This window comes from Lolium perenne, chromosome 3 (assembly GCF_019359855.2).
Source record: "Lolium perenne isolate Kyuss_39 chromosome 3, Kyuss_2.0, whole genome shotgun sequence".
Taxonomy (NCBI): Eukaryota; Viridiplantae; Streptophyta; class Magnoliopsida; order Poales; family Poaceae; genus Lolium; species Lolium perenne.
This window is the reverse complement of record NC_067246.2, coordinates 93,576,836-93,595,614: the sequence shown is the minus strand read 5'-3', so window position 1 is coordinate 93,595,614 and position 18,779 is coordinate 93,576,836. Positions and strand designations below refer to the sequence as shown.

General features: G+C 43.7%; 1 protein-coding gene across 1 annotated transcript; it reads right to left on the bottom strand.

Annotated features, from left to right (window-relative positions):
- Window positions 1-10,588: 10,588 nt before the first annotated feature.
- Window positions 10,589-14,150, bottom strand: LOC127341914 (protein FLOWERING LOCUS T 1). The gene is made up of 4 exons (XM_051367853.2): window positions 13,519-14,150; window positions 13,311-13,372; window positions 11,095-11,135; window positions 10,589-10,989 (listed from the first exon to the last, which is right to left on the bottom strand). Exons 1-4 carry the CDS (start codon window positions 13,720-13,722, stop codon window positions 10,766-10,768), a joined length of 531 nt encoding a protein of 176 aa, XP_051223813.1. The 5' UTR covers window positions 13,723-14,150; the 3' UTR covers window positions 10,589-10,765.
- Window positions 14,151-18,779: the final 4,629 nt, after the last annotated feature.

Below are 18,779 nucleotides of genomic sequence, written 5' to 3'. Positions count from 1 at the left end.
AGCAGGCAAGCAGGGATTTATTTTTGGCAACTGTTGCTGCTAATATGATCAGGGTGAGCATAATTTTGAATGGATCTGCTACTAATTTGCAGGCCATTGTCTACTGCTATGTTGCAGCAGGCAGAAAAAACTGCACTACTTCTTTAGCTCGAAAAACAATGTAAAGCTGTAGCATCGAATTTTGCACGAATACTGTGATCTAAAGTTTCACGAATGAACCAAAGCAGGATTGGTAGAGAGAAAGAACAAACCATTTGAGCAGGTTCCTTACTATTCATGAACAACTGGAATGGACAGTAACAAAGTCGAGTCATCTAAAAAAGGAGCATTCTCGAGCACACACTTTGAAAACCGCAAATCAAATCCTCCATACTCCTACAACATGGAAGAAAGACGCCGCGCTGTCAGGCTTTCGCCCCACCACACCCTCACGCGGCTAGACAGCGAGACGAAGCCCGAAATGCTACCAACCTACGCTCCGCTGACACACCTCATGTGCAGACGCAGCATCACCACCGCACACAAGCCACAACGCCACGTCAACCAGACCAAGGAGCTCCGCGAGCTCCGCCGCCACCACCCGCACCGCGCGGGGTTGAAGAGCCGAGTCGCACCACTACTGCCGACCAAGCTCACCGAGAAGAGCTCCGCCAACCGCCCCAGAGAGGGAGCTTCGACGAATGCCAACACAGGTATCCAAGGTCGAGCCGTCGGCCGCAGAAGCGCGAGCTCCCCGGTCCAGCCGCCATGCCACCCTCGCAGCCACAACGGCCGCCAAGCCACCTAGAACACACACATGGCCACCGCCCCGCCGTCCAGCATCGCGGCCACCCCTGCAGCCCCGCTGGTGGAAGCCGAAAAGGAGGACACCGCCTCAGCTCCGGCAGCCACGGGCCAAGCCAGCATGACCCGGGGCAAGCCTATGCAGGCCCGCAGAAGCCCATCTGGGCCCGTGAGCGTGCCGCCATGCCCCGCCTCGTCCCGCTCCGCTGCGCCACCGCCACGCCCCGGCCGCGTGCCACCACGTCAACCCGCAGCCCCGCCCGCCCTCGCTCGGCCTCCGGCCCTCAGCATGGAGGCCTCCCTCCAAACCGCCGCGCTAGGAGCCGAGAGGGATAGGTCCCCGCCGCCCCCTTTACCGGCGACGCGGCTTTGCCCGGCGGCAGCCTCGGGAGGGGGGGGGGGGGGGGGGGGGCGATGAGGACGGAGAGAAGGGGAGGCGGCGGCGGGAGGCTAGGTTTCGTCCCATGTCACCCGGAGGAGGCGACGAGAGGAGGTGAAGAGCAAGGTTGGGTCGCGGAAGGCCTTGTTAGTCGGCTCCGTTCCGGCGTGTCTGTTTGCCTTCGTGTTGGTCTCCCCTTCTGTGAAGTCGAAGCAACCTTTGGGCGGTGTACGATGACCTTTGAGGGGCGGTCCGACGGTGAAGGTCCTCTTCGTCGCAGGTCTCCCCTCCGAGCCTCGTCTTCAGAATCGGAACTACCGGTCTCTTCTCGAGGAGCCATCTGTTTGGCATAGGCCTCCTTGAGCTTCGCGTGTGTGTAGCTTCTGTAGCCTAGGTGTGCCCCTCGCGGCGGCGTGTCGGTAGTTTTGGGTGTGAGCTTTGCCCTATTGTTATTTTCTCCTAAAAACTGAACACCTTCTGCTTACTTAATAAATGAGGCAAAGTTTTTGCCTCTTTAAAAAAATGAAGGTAGGGTCCTCCTGTCCCGGCAGCAGTCATGCCTCAGGAACAATGGCATAATTATGACACCTCTGTTCTGCTTCCCGCAACACAAATAGATACCGTTGATTGATATTTTGATTTGCTGCCATGTTAAAGGAACATATGTGACACTAAGCAAATCGTAGTTGCAACCTGCAAGAGCGTTTGACATCATATTTAGAGTTGAAGTGCACACAAGTTCAGTTTTTTTCCGAAAAGGAGGCAAACCCCTGTCTCGGGATCAGTTAATACACGCAGTCTTTTATACACAAAAGTTCGGACATACATTCAGAAACAATGAGATAAAGAAGAAAAAGAGGTAACAGACAACTTTATCTTTGTTTCTTCAGACACTTCTTGATTCTCAGTAACATGCTATTTAACAAGCCCTGTATAGTGTTATAGAAATGCTGCTCCAAAATAAATGGTTATATAATACTCGTGCTAAATATATTGTAAAACCGTAGATATAATCTGCTAGAATTTTGGGCATTTGACCTTTGGCCCATGGCCCATTATCAAATTCTGAAACTCACATGGTCCATTCCAATAATGAGTGGCAGCACTAGTGGAGGCTAAAGTTTAGTCCCACACTGCTAGTTGGGAGAGAGTTGGAGTGGTATATAAGGTGGACTGTTCTAGTCCTAGTAAGTGAGTGAGAAGAGAGAGAGCCCTCGCGCACTCCTCCTCCTCCGTCGTCCGCCTCGCCTCGTCACGACACGACGCGGGTTGCGGGAATCTCGCCGAGCCGAGCTTATCTGACGTGGGCTGCGCCCCACGACCTTTCCGAATCGCACTATATAAGCGCGGACGCCAACCCTAGTCTGTATTAGACGCACATAAAACTACATGTTTCCAGTTCATTGCGCTCAGGCGCGACTACTGGCATCACGACGTCGTCATCGGACGACGAGTTCCTCCACACCGACAACTTCTTCCCGGATCTCAGCGACTTCTTCGACAACCTCAACATGGGCGACAACGATGCTGCTGCGAAGTATGTGATCTTGTCGTTCCTCTTTCAGTTTCTGTTAGAATTCATTCTTCTAGTTTATGTGGTAGATGCGATCGGTTTATCTTGTTTAGATGTGATCTGTTCATCTATCTTACTAGTCTGCATGATTAGTTTACTTGTTGTTTTCATAGTCATGATTTATCATTTACTTATACGGATTATTTCATATGGATATTTGCTTATATATTCAACAATCCAAAAACCTGATTTTAGGCAAATCAATTCAAGCAGCGTTGCTGCCGCTACTCGACCTCCCCTCTTTGATGGTATGCATTACAAGAGGTGGCGCACAAAGGCAGTCCTATGGTTTACAAACCTAGGCTGTTTTAGCGCCACAGATGCTAGACCTGAGGGGCCTCTCTCTGCAGAGGAGCTGGAAAAGTTTGAGAAGGTCGATGCCATGTTTAAGGCGGCCTTGTTCAGCATTCTTGGGGACAACATTGTTGACCCGTACATGGCTTTCGACCATGGTAAAGATGCGTGGGATGCGCTCGAGGCCAAATTTGGGGTCTCGGACGCTGGCACTGAATTGTATGTCATGGAGCAATACTATGACTACAAGATGACTGATGAGCGCTCCGTGGTTGAGCAGGCTCATGAGATTCAATCGCTTGCCAAAGAACTCGAGCAGTTTAAGTGTACCTTACCGGACAAATTTGTGGCCGGTGGCATTATTGCCAAGCTTCCTCCTTCGTGGAGGAACTTTGCTACTTCTCTGAAACATAAGAGACAAGAGTTTTCCGTTTCGGATCTCATTGGCTCGCTTCATGTGGAAGAGAAGGCGAGAGCAAAGGACACACGCGCTCGTAGTTTTGAGGGAGGTTCTAGTGCCAATGTGGTACAGAAGAAAAACTTCCAATCTCACAAGTCTAAGAATAAGAACAATGGAAAAGGCAAGTTTGACGAGAAGAACAAAGCCTCTAACTCAACCAACTTCAAGAGGAAGACTCCTTATAAGAAGAAAGGGAACTGCCATGTTTGTGGCGCTCCTGATTGCTCAGAACGCCATGATCAACGTGGGAACAGCGGCAAGTCCGCAAATGTTGTTATTGGTGTTGATACTGAGATGAAGGACGTTGGGTACGGTACTTCTCCTACTGTCCTTTCAGTATGTAATTCTCCTGATTGGTGGATAGACACCGGAGCCAATACACATGTATGTTCTGATATCTCTATGTTTTCTTCTTATCAGGTCGCAAGGACATGCTCCGTGCTGATGGGAAACGGCTCACGTGCTTCTGTTTGTGGTGTTGGTACGGTGGATCTGAAGTTTACTTCAGGAAAGACCATCCAGCTGAAAAATGTGCAGCACGTTCCATCAATTAATAAGAATCTCGTTAGCGGATCGCTTTTATGTCGAGATGGTTTTAAGTTGGTTTTTGAGTCCAATAAAGTTATAATTTCTAAGTGTGGACAATTTGTTGGAAAGGGTTATGTGTGCGGAGGCTTGTTCCGCTTATCTCTGTCAGACATATGTACTCAAATTATTAATCATGTTTGCAATGATAGTGAGTCCGATATTTGGCATTCACGACTTTGTCATATTAATTTTGGGTGCATGACGCGGCTAGCGAATATGAATATAATTCCGAAATTTGCTATTGTCAAGAAATCCAAGTGCCAAGTATGTGTGCAAGCTAAGCAACCACGTAAGTCTCACAAGACTGCGGAGGCAAGAGACTTGGCACCGCTGGAGCTTATACATTCGGATCTTTGTGAAATGAATGGTGAATTGACAAAAGGAGGGAAAAGATACTTCATGACTTTAATTGATGACTCTACTCGATATTGTTATGTGTACCTCCTGAAATCTAAAGATGAAGCTCTTAATTACTTCAAAATCTTTAAAGCTGAAGCAGAAAACCAACTTGATCGAAAGATCAAGCAGCTAAGGTCTGATCGTGGTGGAGAGTATTTTTCCAACGAGTTTGATTCCTTTTGTGCGAAACATGGTATTATCCATGAGAGGACGCCTCCCTATTCACCTCAGTCAAATGGGGTGGCCGAAAGAAAGAACCGTACTCTAACTGATTTGGTTAACGCCATGTTAGATACATCGGGTCTATCCAAGGCATGGTGGGGGGAGGCGATATTGACTGCATGTCATGTCCTAAACCGTGTCCCCACAAAGAACAAAACCATTACCCCGTTTGAGGAATGGGAAAGGAAAAGACTGAAACTCTCTTACCTACGAACTTGGGGTTGTATGGCGAAAGTGAATATGCTGATACCCAAGAAGCGCACGCCTGGACCAAAAACCGTGGATTGTGTTCTTCTGGGATATGCATTTCATAGCATTGGCTACAGATTTTTGATAGTAAAATCTGAGGTAGCCGATATGCATGTTGGTACAATTATGGAGTCGAATGATGCGACTTTCTTTGAGAACATCTTTCCTATGAAAGAAACGTCTAGCTCATCAATTCAGGAGATGCCCAGTTCATCTACTCAGGAATTATTTCCTGAACCTACCATGGCTATAGAACACTTTGATAATCCTGTGGAGGATGACAATGAAGCTCCCAAAAGGAGCAAGAGACCGAGGACTGCAAAGTCCTTTGGTCATGATTTCATTGTGTACCTCGTGGATGATACTCCCACTTCTATTTCAGAAGCATATGCATCTCAGGATGCTGACTACTGGAAGGAAGCTGTTCGTAGCGAGATGGATTCCATCTTAGCTAATGGAACTTGGGAGGTTACTGATCGTCCTTATGGGTGCAGACCTGTAGCATGCAAGTGGGTGTTCAAGAAAAAGCTTAGGCCCGATGGTACTATTGAAAAGTACAAGGCACGTCTTGTGGCCAAGGGTTATACCCAGAAAGAAGGTGAAGATTTCTTTGATACATACGCACCTGTTGCCAGATTGACCACCATTCGAGTGCTACTATCCTTAGCTACTTCACATGGTCTTCTCGTTCATCAAATGGATGTTAAGACTGCTTTCCTAAATGGAGAGCTTGAAGAGGAAATTTATATGGAGCAGCCTGATGGATTTGTAGTAGATGGTCAAGAAGGAAAGGTGTGTAAATTACTGAAGTCTTTGTATGGGCTTAAGCAAGCACCAAAGCAGTGGCATGAGAAGTTTGAAAGAACTTTAACCACTGAAGGCTTTGTTGTAAACGAAGCTGACAAGTGTGTATACTATCGCCATGGTGGGGGCGAGGGAGTTGTTCTTTGTCTCTATGTCGATGACATATTGATATTTGGGACCAACCTTACTGTGATTAAGGAGGTCAAGGAGTTCTTATCTCGTTGTTTTGAGATGAAGGACTTGGGAGTAGCTGATGTGATCTTAAACATCAAGCTGCTGAAGGATGACGATGGTGGGATTATTTTGCTTCAGTCCCACTACGTGGAAAAGATCCTGAGTCGCTTCGGGTATAGCGACTGCAAATCTTCTCCAACGCCTTATGATCCTAGTGTGATAATTCGAAAGAATAAAAGAATTGCTAGAGATCAATTGCGATATTCGCAGATCATTGGCTCGCTTATGTATTTAGCCAGCGCCACGAGGCCTGACATCTCCTTTGCTGTAAGTAAACTCAGCCGTTTTGTGTCTAAACCTGGAGATGTTCATTGGCATGCTCTTGAGAGAGTTTTGCGCTATTTGAAAAGCACTGCGAGTTATGGCATTCACTATACTGGGTATCCAAGGGTACTTGAGGGTTATAGTGATGCAAATTGGATATCTGATGCTGATGAGACTAAGGCCACAAGTGGTTATTTGTTTACACTTGGAGGTGGCGCTGTTTCCTGGAAGTCTTGCAAGCAGACCATCATTACGAGGTCAACTATGGAAGCAGAACTCACAGCATTAGACACAGCCACTGTTGAAGCAGAGTGGCTTCGTGAGCTCTTGATGGACTTACCTGTGGTTGAGAAACCAATACCCGCTATTCCTATGAACTGTGATAATCAAATTGTGATCGTCAAAGTAAACAGTTCTAAGGATAATATGAAGTCATCAAGGCATGTGAAGAGGAGACTGAAAACTGTCAGGAAAATGAGAAACTCCGGAGTTATAGCGTTGGATTATATCCATACGTCTAGAAACCTGGCAAACCCCTTCACAAAGGGACTATCACGAAATGTGATAGAAAATGCATCGAGGGAGATGGGTATGAGACCCACACTATGAGCTGCCCACGGTGGTAACCTACTCTATGTGATCGGAGATCCCGTGAATTAGAGCTGGGAGACAAGCTGTTGGTCAGCTGAGAGGAGAGTATATATCCCTATAGCAACTTTACCACTCCGCAAGATGCAATACTCTCCTAATCTGCATGGCAGGTTGATAATTATCTTAATGTGTTCTAAGTGGCTTATTTTAGCAGAGATGTTGTCCTGCAGAACATCTTTTGAAGAACACACCTATATGAGTTTGATTGTTAAACGTCGCAATCTATGAGAGTTGAGTGCTCTCTAGTAAACTCATGAAAGGCCCTGGAGTATGACGTATAAGCTCCAAACCGCGAGGAAGCCTCGCGGCAGCCTAGTATCGGTCTAGGCTTTGTATGAAGCTAGTGTGCAGAAAACTTGTAGTTCAAGGCATAGTCCACTATCCAAGTTGCAATCTAGTGTAATATGAAGCTTTAAGTGGAAGTTCAACTTAACAGTCTCCACGACATACCGGTATATAAAACAATGTTCTGGAAACTTATTGATGAGATGTGTCAATGAGAGTTTGTGGGGGATTGCTGGAATTTTGGGCATTTGACCTTTGGCCCATGGCCCATTATCAAATTTTGAAACTCACATGGCCCATTCCAATAATCAGTGGCAGCACTAGTGGAGGCTAAAGTTTAGTCCCACACTGCTAGTTGGGAGAGAGTTGGAGTGGTATATAAGGTGGGCTGTTCTAGTCCTAGTAAGTGAGTGAGAAGAGAGAGAGCCCTCGCGCACTCCTCCTCCGCCGCCCGCCTCGCCTCGCCTCGTCACGACACGTCACGTCTCGACGCGCCGCGGGTTGCGAGAATCTCGCCGAGCCGAGCTTATCTTTTTGTTGTTTGGGAAATTAATTGTGTAATCAATTTCGAGTCATTAACGGACGCGTTACTCAGCCGTTTTGCCTTCCGGTTTTTCTGGATCGTGGCTGTGCCGACTCGGACGTGGGCTGCGCCCCACGACCTTCCCGAACCGCACTATATAAGCGCGGATGCCAACCCTAGTCTGTATTAGACGCACATAAAACTACCTGTTTCCAGTTCATTGCGCCGCCGCCTTCGTCTTCCTCATCCCGTTCGTCGGCGTGCACCGACTGCCGGGACAGTAGGCCTCCGGAACCCTGCCTCTCGTGAACCTGTACGGGTGAGGGGCAATCAGGTTTTTGGGGAGCGCTCAGGCGCGACTACTGGCATCACGACGTCGTCATCGGACGACGAGTTCCTCCACACCGACAACTTCTTCCCGGATCTCAGCGACTTCTTCGACAACCTCAACATGGGCGACAACGATGCTACTGCGAAGTATGTGATCTTGTCGTTCCTCTTTCAGTTTCTGTTAGAATTCCTTCTTCTAGTTTCTGTGGTAGATGCGATCGGTTTATCTTGTTTAGATGTGATCTGTTCATCTATCTTACTAGTCTGCATGATTAGTTTATTTGTTGTTTTCATAGTCATGATTTATCATTTACTTATACGGATTATTTCATATGGATATTTGCTTATATATTCAACATAATCATGTTACATATTACATCTCTTCAGACGCCAAAACAAGAAGGGGACCTTACATCTTTCAGACGCCAAACAAGTAGGGCTGTCAAGAGCTAGCCTACATGTCAAAACATTGCTTGTGAGGGAGGTGAATTGCAACGGTAAACCGACCATTGCAACAACCCAAACATATATTTATAGAAATATAAAGACAATTCATATATATTACAATGATTTTTTCATTTAGCCACGTATAACCCCCGATACAATCATCCAAGCTCAACCTATATGGTCATAATATCTTATATTTACTAATTGGAGGCACCAAACAAGACACCACGTTAATCCACATCACCTGAATAATTAAGACAATTAGATCTAAAATATATGGCTAGGATTAACTAAAAAAGTTCCTATTGTAATGTAACGTAAAAGGTCATCTTGACACGTTATAGGTAGTCACGTAGGCACGAGTCATGACATAGTTCGTGCCATGTGTCGTTGCTTTAATTAGTGCAAGGCTCAAACAAATTGAAATATATGGAGTCGTACATATACATGTCTCTCCCAAGATATGTATGCCCGGCCGGAATCATCCGTTTGTTTAATTGTTTTACGTACATGATTTTATCTCATAAAATATATCTCCTCAGATGCGGCACGATCCAAACAAGTAGCTTCCTCTCTTCCTACCGTCCATGCATGGTGACTAGCAGATCAATGCAAGTGGCGTAATGGTTCATGGCCGAATAGCAAGTCTTTCCCGCGGCATCGTTCTCTTCTCTGCCGCGGCTAGCTCATCCGCAGTTCGGCAAGTTGCAACGACCGCTGACGAGAGTCCATCATGGATCGGCATGCGCCCCTGACCGCACATAGTGGAAACTAGATTAATTAGCATCCAGCCATGTATGGATCAGCAAACGTCCAGCGCATATTGTTGGCATTTGCTGCTCGAAGGTATTGATTGATTTTCCTAGCAGATTATGGCTCAAGTCCTCTTTTTTCTTTTGCTCGGGTTGGCACTGTTTGGTAGGTGTCTACTTCATCGCAAAAGAAGTGCAAGTAAACAAGATAAAGGATAATCATATCAGGTTTCCACATCTATCTATCTGGTGTGTTAATGAACATGGTAAAAGCTTCATCTGTTGGTTGCTACTGTTCATTGCAGAAATATATTATGTAATGATACAAAGATATTTCAGGACATAGCAGGATATACATGGGATATATCCGTTTTTCCATTGCAGTTGTGTGAGGAGTAGACCGATGTAGTAGAAAATGAATTTCTTCAGAAAATTCCTTAGACGTTTCAGTTGATTGGTAGTTTTCCTTCGTGTATAAAAATTAACGGGGATGATCTTTTCAGCTAGAGAGGAATAATTGAGCTATCAATTAAATATAGTAATATAGTAATACTTTACTGTAAAATATTTCAAAACACCTGAGTAGTTCTACAAGTATCTAATTTACCAGATCACTTAAAATCGTGGGTTGCAGGCACAATTTGACGCACCAACGAGTTGATCCCGAAAATCTTGAGTTTATCACAAATGTGTATCGTTCCTTTTTGTTTTACCATTTGGCAGGAAGAGCTCCATATTGTTTTTATGTCACAAAACTGATAACATAAATTTTGCATTGCATCATTAAGATTGGTTTTTATAATCCAGCAAACGCATGACATGTCGAAGTGTTTTCCATTATCCATGTTTATGCGTCCCTCTCTTCAATTATATGGAGGAATCCAGGGACAACTGAGTTGCTTCAACTGCATCATCTGCCAGGAAACCTAAAAAAAACTGCATTTCTTCACGGTCGTATTAAATAATTATATGGATGACCTTTTTTTTGCTCAACCAGTTCAAGATTAAAACTTTAGATGCATAAATTGGTCTCAAAAAACATGATCGGTGTTCAGACCCTGCAATTTCCATTATGGCTTTGGTGGCATTTCCAATATGTCAACACTTGAGGTGAAGTACGGATATATACTATACAAGCCTCAAAGTTCAAAACCTCAAATCATTTTTTGGTTGAAACTATTCTATAAAGATACACTTTGATGGATTTTTTAATGCTAAGATTGTTTTGCATCCCATATTAGTTGATAATCTATGATGTTTACCGCAAATATTTATTTTGTACAACCTTATGCAGACAAATATACATCCATCCGAGAAATTAGACGGTAGCAACATAAAAAAGACGAAAGAGTTTGAACTTCTTGGCACTCATAGAGACATCTGTATGTAAATATAATTCTATATATAATGAAAATCAAAACCATTTTCACAATTAAATTTGGAAACAACTCCTTTTTGGCTCCATGATTCGATTTCACCAATTACTAGCCTGTGCAGGCGCACGGGTTGACGACTAGTGTCAGAGAATTCACATCCTCCTTCCACCAGTTCCCGACTCCCTTTGGCAGTTGAAGTAGACGGCGGCGACCGGCGAGCCGAGGTTGTACAGCTCGGCGAAGTCGCGGGTGCTGAAATTCTGCCGCCAGCCCGGAGCGTAGACGGTCTGACGGCCGAGCTGCTGGAAGAGCAGAAACACCAGCCGGTGGATCCCGAGCACCGGCCGAGGGCTCTCGTAGCACACAACCTCAGTCCCTATTTATCCACACAATAAATTTTGATCAGATTACGACCCTAAGCCTAAGCGATGTCTAATTTCATATGTTGACCACCAAACATAAGATTAATCTCGTCGCGTACCAAAAGATACGCCTGTCGTCGCCGGGATGTCGGTGACCAGCCTGCAGTAGTAGATGACAGTAATTTGAGTCAGCCTGCATATTCTTAGTAGAACAAATGATAAGTGAAGTTAACAATTAAGTTTGTAGAGGACATCACAAACCATGTAGACACTTGTAGTTAGTTACAGGTGGTGACACGGACTAATGAGAGAAGAAAACCTGAAGACTCTGGTGCCATCTGGGGTGATACGACTTGTTTAAGCTACTGTATTAAATGTATTTGTTGCGTACGAAAAGTAAGTTATTTTTTTCGAACATGCAAAACTTTGTACAATGGGGATAAAACCACCAAAAATCAGCAGCCCTGGTATTTACACAACGCTTGTCAAGTAGCCCAAAATAGGTATATTAAGAGGGGTTGTAAAAAGGGCTTGGAATACAAGAAGAATGCAAATTTGGCTCCTCATATATCGAAAACCAAGCATTCAGGTGATGGCATTCGTTAAATTGCTGAAATATGTTTCTTGCCGAATCTTAACTTTTCTCTACTAGTCCACAAATTTCAGTTTAGAAAATGCAAAGTGAATAAAGCATGAAAACCCGGGAATTGAATCTGGTTAAAAACTTCTAATTTGAGAAACCATGTCACATCGATCCATTGTTATATCAGTTATTGTTGTCCCAAAAATGTATCGACAACACTTAAAGCAATTTGGTTCTTGATGTTTTTTTTTGCAAAAGGCAATACATGTGGGGGAGAACTTGCAAAAGGGATAATATCTTATGAAACATGCAAAGTACAAAGATCACATGTATCCATGTATATGTAGATATATTAGAAACTGAAAACAAAAACTAGGGGCGCCCCCATCTCACATACTCAAGTCTTCTTACATTTATGTATGCTAAAGCAGTTTATACAATATTCATGTGTAATTATAGATGATAGAGATTTATAAAAAGTTAATATTTATTTTTTCTAATAAAAATAATTTATTTCATTCCAAGTTTAATTTCTAACCTACCAATTAGAGCATGCAATTTAATATAAATCTGAAATATGTCTATTCTTGTTTTATTAATAGTAGGACATATTTGCATAAAAAGTATATTAATTGATACATTATATAATTCAACATATCATTTTCCTTACTACATTGCCTTTATATTACTTAGAAATGCTAGTAAACTTAGCAAAGAATTTCTAGACCTATTTATGGTATAATTAGTTTTGTTTTGATTTTATATTGCAGATGGGTCTTGTATCAATTTGTCATGTAAGCAATATAGACCCATAACGTTACAGTGTTAGCAAATATATGATTGGATTCTAGTCTCACATTGAAAACAAGATGCCTGCCAAATAGCTAGTGATTAATTTTCCATATCTTGATCTTGGTATAATAATTTATGCATTAGATTATTTTGTTCGAAATTATTTAGTTTTATTTCTCTCTTCCAAAATTTTATACACATTTTCTACCAAAGTGTGATGTAATTCTAATTCCTATGAAGATGTTCATCCCATTCAGGGTTGTAGAAAATATATTGAAAAATATAGGTTAATTTGGAAAGCATGTATGTGCATAGCAAGGTAATTTTCAAAAATCCCGAAACTCTTTCGGATGTACATGAGCTGCTCATATGATTGGGCATCTAAATGCATTCCCCCGGATCGACTGAACTATATCTCATTGTAGCATTGTACACATAAAATATATACGGACTTGATCTAATATATCTACTACTTGACATTTAGTCAAAATAATTAAGAAGTTACTATGATTATTTACTTGTCATTTAGCCATTCTATCCATAAAGTAAACAAGTTGCTCTTGTAATTTGTTTTTGATATGTCTATGATTATTAAAAAAGAGCCATAGCATTTGCTTGAGATGAATTGTGCAAGGTTTTATCATCCCCAAAACACAAAAAGAAAACGGAGAGTGGTGCAAGGATTTGATCTCAGTCGGGTGTGGGCCGTGTACCCATGTCACCACCACGGCACCACGTGATCGAGAGTGAGCTATGAAAAGGTTAGTAGTATTCAACGCTACAATATAGTTTTTTTTTTCTTTTTTGCTTTGCGGAAAGATGCTATTTGGCCCTGTTCCCCAGCTAACTGTACACAAATATCTGAATTTGGATTGGTAGGGGCATGGGAGGGGATATTTCCAGGCCAGCTAGGAGAGAGAGATCGATCTTTGGTTGTTGGTGTTGGTGCTCGGCTCTCACCAGTGCAAGTACTCCCTGAGGCTGGGATCGCTCGGGCTGGGAGCATCCGGATCCACCATCACCTGCGCGCACCAAAAGCTTTTCTTGAGGTCGTAGTAATCTAAGAGTATCATGAACTGATCGAGAGGATCATGAGATGCGGTTAGCTGAAGAAGAACCGGCCACTGCCCGCGGCGGCGTACGGGCGGCGCGTGTAAATGGAACTCACCAGCGTGTAGAAGGTGCGCATGTCCGGGCCACCGACCTCGACGCGCGGCTGGTCGGCGATGGCGGACGGGCGGAGCTCGCAGCCGTTGGCCACGTCCCTGGACGCGTAGCCGACCCGCAGCGGCACCCGCCGCACGAACGGGTCCACCACGTCGCCGATCACCCGCCCCACCACCAGCGGGTCGGCGCGCTGTATGCCCACCATCGTCGCCTATCGCCGCCGGCTAGATCGATGTGTGAGCTTAGCTGAGTGCGTGGTTGCAGTTGCAAGCTGAGCTGAAGCTCTTTCTGTCTCCCGTCGCTGTTGCACCACGACGAGCCGATGTACTTATAGGAGAGGAGATCTCTCTCGATCGAGTCTCGACCAAGCTAGCTAGCTAGCTAGCTGCTGGATCACGAGCAGCTCTGGCTGCCGAGGTGTACTGAGTGCGTCAGCCTGGCTGTCCTGACCGGTCTGATCCGATGGCTGCTCCGAGTGGGGGGAATCTATCCGTCGGCCGGCCGGCCAAGACGCCGTCCATTTTACTCTCTGTCTGGTGGACTCTCTGGAGGGCTACTACTACTACTCGCGCGCGCGCGCGTGCTGGTGGTGATGACGAAGAGAGAAGAGAAGAGACGTGTTTGGGAAAGGGGGAGTGGGTGGGTCAAATGGCCTATTCCTGTTTGCTAGCTCGTCTAGGAAAGGGGCAAATGCTAGTGCACTTGTACGGGCGGCGCAGGAGAGGCCGAGAGCGAATATGCAACAGTCTTGATCACCTCGATGTTTTTCTAGGTACGTTTTCCGTCAAGCTAAATTGCTTTGTAGAGTACACAAACACGTTGTCTTAGTGGCAGGGAAACTGCTTCGCCTACACAGGAGAATAATGAATTGGGTCCCTCTTTTGTATGTAATCTGGGTCAAGTTTTTTTTTCTCGAATGGTATGTCAATAATACCGCAAAAAAAATACCGCTATTTACATAATTTAAATAATTTTGATGAATACTGGACGAATTTATAAGATCCTTTCAAAAATCTCCGACATTATTTGGGACATTATTTCCAACGCCGCCCACCGGTATTATTCCCCACCGAGAAAAAAAACCGACATTATTTGGGACATTATTTATGGATGAATTCGTCTTGGTTTAGCACAATACTTGTACAAAAATTCAAAAAAATATCAAAATGTAGGAAAGTTGTCCATTTTGAATCCTAATTAATTTTTATAAGACTAAATATCACACATATTAAACTTTTAGTCTATCGCAGATATATTAATTAAGGAAAACAAAACTGTAAGGAAATAAAATAAAATATTTCAATAAGTTGAGAAAGTAGTTAGGCCCATCCGATAGTGAAAAGAAGTACCATGGAAAATCAGGAATTAGTAAATCTCAGAGATAACTTATGAACCATAATTAAAACTAAACTTGTTTCCTTTTTTTCATGAATGTTCTTGGATTTGTTCTTTCTTTCTTTCTTTCTTTCCTTCTTCCGTTTTTAGGATTTCCCTATATTTTGTCTTCAAATTAATGATTTTTCAAATAAAATTCCTTTTCACATAAACTTCTCTTTAAGTATGAATATTCTTTTTTTGTTCCTCATCCTCCTCAGAAGGAATTTGATTGATGATATTATGGTAATTTTGCACAAACCTAGTAGCAATCATAAAACGAGAATATATGACTTACAATTTTAAACATAATCTTAATTTCTGTTTGTGAAAATTTATATCAAATATATCATAATCTCATAAAATAGGGCTCATGCAATATTATGGGCAATAGGATTTTTGAAATAAAGTATCTACATAAGTTCATAAAATATTTAGGGCCATTATATAGAAAAAAACTAGAAGTACATTGAAGAAACAAGGTATTAGAAAATTTTGCCTTTCTACCTTCCATTTCATAGGATTTCAAAATCTTTGACATCAAATTAATGTTTTTAAAATTAGAATATTGTAATTTTCTTTTCACCCTCTTTATTATTTTCTTAAGTTTTTGTTTCCACATTGTTTGCCGATTTTTTGAATGTTTATTAACTTGTTTTTTGTTGACTATGGTTTTATGTGTGTGAATTTCTTTGAGGTAGACAAGGAGGAAAATAAGTGCCCTTTCGAAAGCTAAGGTTCAAGCTTGTGTAGAGCTAGAATTTAGCAAGAATAACTAGATCCTACAGTTTGTTGAAGGAGCAAAAATAACTCTCATCTTTAACCTTCACAACAGAACAAACCAAATCCAGACACTAGTTATTGAGATAGCACATCCATGCATGCTTCCAAATCACCTCACTAAGCACACACATGCTTCAAAACCAACATAATATGTATGTTCCAAATTAGTTTTTTGATGCTTATATATTGTTTCATGTGTAGTGCAAAATTGCATATACCCGATTCAATTGTCATGACGACGCGACTCGCTTAACATGAAATTTAGCGCATGTACAGTTCGAAGGATTTTCGAATGAATTATTGGGGGGCTGGAGCCCTTGGAAAATTTTGCATGTGCAGGTTGGTTGTTTCATTCTTAGTAGGATTGAAACCTATAGGCTTTTAAAAAAAAATCTTGTAATGATTACTTTGCACTATATTTCGCGGGCAGCAAGTTGTGCATCCATCCACTCAAAAGGTTTCGGAAAGAACCCAGTAATTTTCCTGTAACGCATGCACGGAACTCCTGTTCCTGCATGATGGCGTGTAACTCACACGTTCGTTGGGAACCCCAAGAGGAAGGTATGATGCGCACAGCAGCAAGTTTTCCCTCAGAAAGAAACCAAGGTTTATCGAACCAGGAGGAGCCAAGAAGCACGTTGAAGGTTGATGGCGGCGGGATGTAGTGCGGCGCAACACCAGGGATTCCGGCGCCAACGTGGAACCTGCACAACACAACCAAAGTACTTTGCCCCAACGAAACAGTGAGGTTGTCAATCTCACCGGCTTGCTGTAACAAAGGATTAACCGTATTGTGTGGAAGATGATTGTTTGCAGAAAACAGTAGAACAAGTATTGCAGTAGATTGTATTTCAGTAAAGAGAATTGGACCGGGGTCCACAGTTCACTAGAGGTGTCTCTCCCATAAGACAAACAGCATGTTGGGTGAACAAATTACAGTTGGGCAATTGACAAATAAAGAGAGCATGACCATGCACATACATATCATGATGAGTATTGTGAGATTTAATTGGGCATTACGACAAAGTACATAGACCGCCATCCAACTGCATCTATGCCTAAAAAGTCCACCTTCAGGTTATCATCCGAACCCCCTCCAGTATTAAGTTGCGATTACAACAGAACAATTGCATTAAGTATGGTGCGTAATGTAATCAACAACTACATCCTTAGACATAGCATCAATGTTTTATCCCTAGTGGCAACAGCACAACACAACCTTAGAACTTTACATCACTTTGTCCGGTGTCAATGCAGGCATGAACCCACTATCGAGCATAAGTACTCCCTCTTGGAGTTACAAGCATCTACTTGGCCAGAGCATCTACTAGTAACGGAAAGCATGCAAGATCATAAACAACACATAAGTATAACTTTGATAATCAACATAACAAGTATTCTCTATTCATCGGATCCCAACAAACGCAACATATAGAATTACAGATAGATGATCTTGATCATGTTAGGCAGCTCACAAGATCCGACAATGATAGCACAATGGGGAGAAGACAACCATCTAGCTAATGCTATGGACCCATAGTCCAGGGGTAGACTACTCACACATCACACCGGAGGCGACCATGGCGGCGTAGAGTCCTCCGGGAGATGATTCCCCTCTCCGGCAGGGTGCCGGAGGCGATCTCTGGATCCCCGAGATGGGATCGGCGTTGGCGGCATCTCTGGAAGGTTTTCCGTATCGTGGCTCTCGGTGCACCGGGGTTTCGTCACGGAGGCTATTTGTAGGCGGAAGGGCAGGTCAAGAGGCGGCACGGGGGCCCCACACCACAGGGCCACGCGGCCAAGGGGGGGGGCCGCGCCGCCCTAGGGTGTGGCCCCCTCGTGGCCCCTCTTCGTCTCTCCTTCGGACTTCTGGAAGCTTCGTGGAAAAATAGGCCCCTGGGCTTTGATTTCGTCCAATTCCGAGAATATTTCCTTACTAGGATTTCTGAAACCAAAAACAGCAGAAAACAGCAACTGGCACTTCGACATCTTGTTAATAGGTTAGTTCCAGAAAATGCACGAATGTGACATAAAGTGTGCATAAAACATGTAGATAACATCAATAATGTGGCATGGAACATAAGAAATTATCGATACGTCGGAGACGTATCAGCATCCCCAAGCTTAGTTCTGCTCGTCCCGAGCAGGTAAAACGATAACACAGATAATTTCTGGAGTGACATGCCATCATAATCTTGATCATACTATTTGTAAAGCATATGTAGTGAATGCAGCGATCAAAACAATGTATGTGACATGAGTAAACAAGTGAATCATAAAGCAAAGACTTTTCATGAATAGCACTTCAAGACAAGCATCAATAAGTCTTGCATAAGAGTTAACTCATAAAGCAATAATTCAAAGTAAAGGTATTGAAGCAACACAAAAGAAGATTAAGTTTCAGCAGTTGCTTTCAACTTGTAACATGTATATCTCATGGATATTGTCAACATAGAGTAATATAATAAGTGCAATAAGCAAGTATGTAGGAATCAATGCATAGTTCACACAAGTGTTTGCTTCTTGAGGTGGAGAGAAATAGGTGAACTGACTCAACATTGAAAGTAAAAGAATGGTCCTCCATAGAGGAAAAGCATCGATTGCTATATTTGTGCTAGAGCTTTGTGATACGTCTCCGACGTATCGATAATTTCTTATGTTCCATGCCACATTATTGATGTTATCTACATGTTTTATGCACACTTTATGTCATATTCGTGCATTTTCTGGAACTAACCTATTAACAAGATGCCGAAGTGCCGATTCTTTGTTTCTGCTGTTTTTGGTTTCAGAAATCCTAGTAAGGAAATATTCTCGGAATTGGACGAAATCAAAGCCCATGGGCCTATTTTTCCACGAAGCTTCCAGAAGTCCGAAGGAGAGACGAAGAGGGGCCACGAGGGGGCCACACCCTAGGGCGGCGCGGCCCCCCCCCTTGGCCGCGCGGCCCTGTGGTGTGGGGCCCCCGTGCCGCCTCTTGACCTGCCCTTCCGCCTACAAATAGCCTCCGTGACGAAACCCCCGCATCGAGAGCCACGATACGGAAAACCTTCCAGAGACGCCGCCAACGCCGATCCCATCTCGGGGGATCCAGGAGATCGCCTC

Coding starts and splice junctions, on each gene's coding strand:
- LOC127341914 (XM_051367853.2), bottom strand. CDS start 13,722: ATGGTGGGCATACAGCGCGCCGACCCGCTGGTGGTGGGGCGGGTGATC. Junction 11,136..13,310: donor CTCAGGGAGTACTTGCACTG/GTGAGAGCCGAG, acceptor CTACTACTGCAG/GCTGGTCACCGACATCCCGG. Junction 10,990..11,094: donor GACGACAGGCGTATCTTTTG/GTACGCGACGAG, acceptor GTGGATAAATAG/GGACTGAGGTTGTGTGCTAC.